The 1535-nt window shown below is 42.1% G+C and overlaps 1 protein-coding gene across 1 annotated transcript; it reads right to left on the minus strand.

Moving 5' to 3' along the window:
- Positions 1-824: 824 nt before the first annotated feature.
- On the minus strand, positions 825-1156 carry LOC143588733 (MDIS1-interacting receptor like kinase 1-like; the record flags this gene model as incomplete). Its single annotated transcript, XM_077069661.1, has 1 exon — positions 825-1156. A coding segment is annotated over one exon (332 nt), but the record flags the coding sequence as incomplete, so codon positions are not given.
- Positions 1157-1535: the final 379 nt, after the last annotated feature.

A 1535-nucleotide genomic window follows, 5' to 3' on the forward strand; every position in this document is an offset into this window, starting at 1 on the left:
GCTGAATACTCTGTAATTGGATGTGATTGGATGTTATTTGATGATCTCTCCTTGTGGAGTTGATGTGGTATTTATAGTGCTAGGGTTTCCAATGATTGGGCTCAGACCCAATTAGGGCTTTGTTGGCCTCTTCCAGTTGCTTTGCGCCACGTGTCCTTTGGGACACCTGGTGCTTTTACATTGGTTATAATCATGTGGTAGCACATGGGTTTTGCTGAGTTGTCCACCTTTCATTGGCAGCTGTCAACATCAGCATATTCTTATTCCTTAAAAAGATACCTTCTGGAAGGTTGTCTGACGTGCACAATCAAGGTTGCCCTAATCCTGATTTGGATAAGGACGAGGTTGATTATGTGCATGTGTGATACGCGCCTATCCTGAGGATGCGCGAGGTCTTCTCTTTATTCTCACGCGCAGATGTTTCATGCGCAGATGTGATATGCACGAGCATGTGATATGCGCCACGCGCGGATGCGCCACGCGCATATGTGATGCGTGAGCATATGTGATGCCTGAGCATCTGTGGTGCCTGAGCATATGATGCCTGAGCATGTGATGCATGAGCATATGTGATGCCTGAGCATCTGTGGTGCCTGAGCATATGATGCCTGAGCATGTGTGATGCCTGAGCATCTGTGGTGCCTGAGCATATGATGCCTGAGCATGTGATGCGTGAGCATATGTGATATGCGTGAGCATATGTGATATGCGCCATGCGCGTAGGTTTTGGCTTTGTGCCTTCATAATGTCTTGATTTCAAGCCTCTTGTCCATATCTTGTGGGTTGACCCGCCTCGCTCGGTGTTGAGGCGGGTACATACCTCTTCACCGCTCTTCACTTAATGGATTATCACAGCGTTTAAGAATTTCAAGTACTTCTTTCATTGATGGTCGACTCGAAGGCAATGTGCTGGTGCATATTAGCCCAAGTTTGAACACCAGGCTAATTTCTTCCATGTAGCAATTGGCTTGTTTGATCTCCGGGTCCAAAGCTTCAACCATGGATTTCCCTTCACTGAAATGTTTCCAAGTCCATTGTGCAAGATTCATGTCACCGTCTCCTGCGTGTGGTTCTTTTCCTGTTACTAGTTCTAGTAGCACCACTCCAAAACTGTATACATCTACCCTCTCGGTTATGGTTGTTGAGTATGCGTATTCTGCAATTAATCAGGAATCCATGTTAAAAGAGTTTCATGTTTTGACTTTGGAGGTCAAATTAACGAATATTTATCTTTGAAATTATCATAATGTTTAGATTTTTGAGGAAGATTGTATCGTTGAACTTGTTTCATGGCAATATTTAAAGATAAATAGTTATGATTATAGGATTTACTTGGAAAATCCAAATCAATTTGGGACTTGCTAATTACTTTGGTTTGACCAAGAAAGTAAAAATAAAAAGGTGCACACTTTGACTTATAAAGTCAAATGGACTCATATATTGCTCAAACAAATCTTAATGACTTAGAATATTGAAAAATAAACTATACTGCTAGATCCTACAAACTTAAAAGGAAGAAGGGTTTGACTTTGAAG

This window comes from Bidens hawaiensis, unplaced genomic scaffold, assembly GCF_021521415.1.
Source record: "Bidens hawaiensis isolate Kalapana, Puna unplaced genomic scaffold, B.hawaiensis_p1.1 tig00036746_1, whole genome shotgun sequence".
Classification (NCBI taxonomy): Eukaryota; Viridiplantae; Streptophyta; class Magnoliopsida; order Asterales; family Asteraceae; genus Bidens; species Bidens hawaiensis.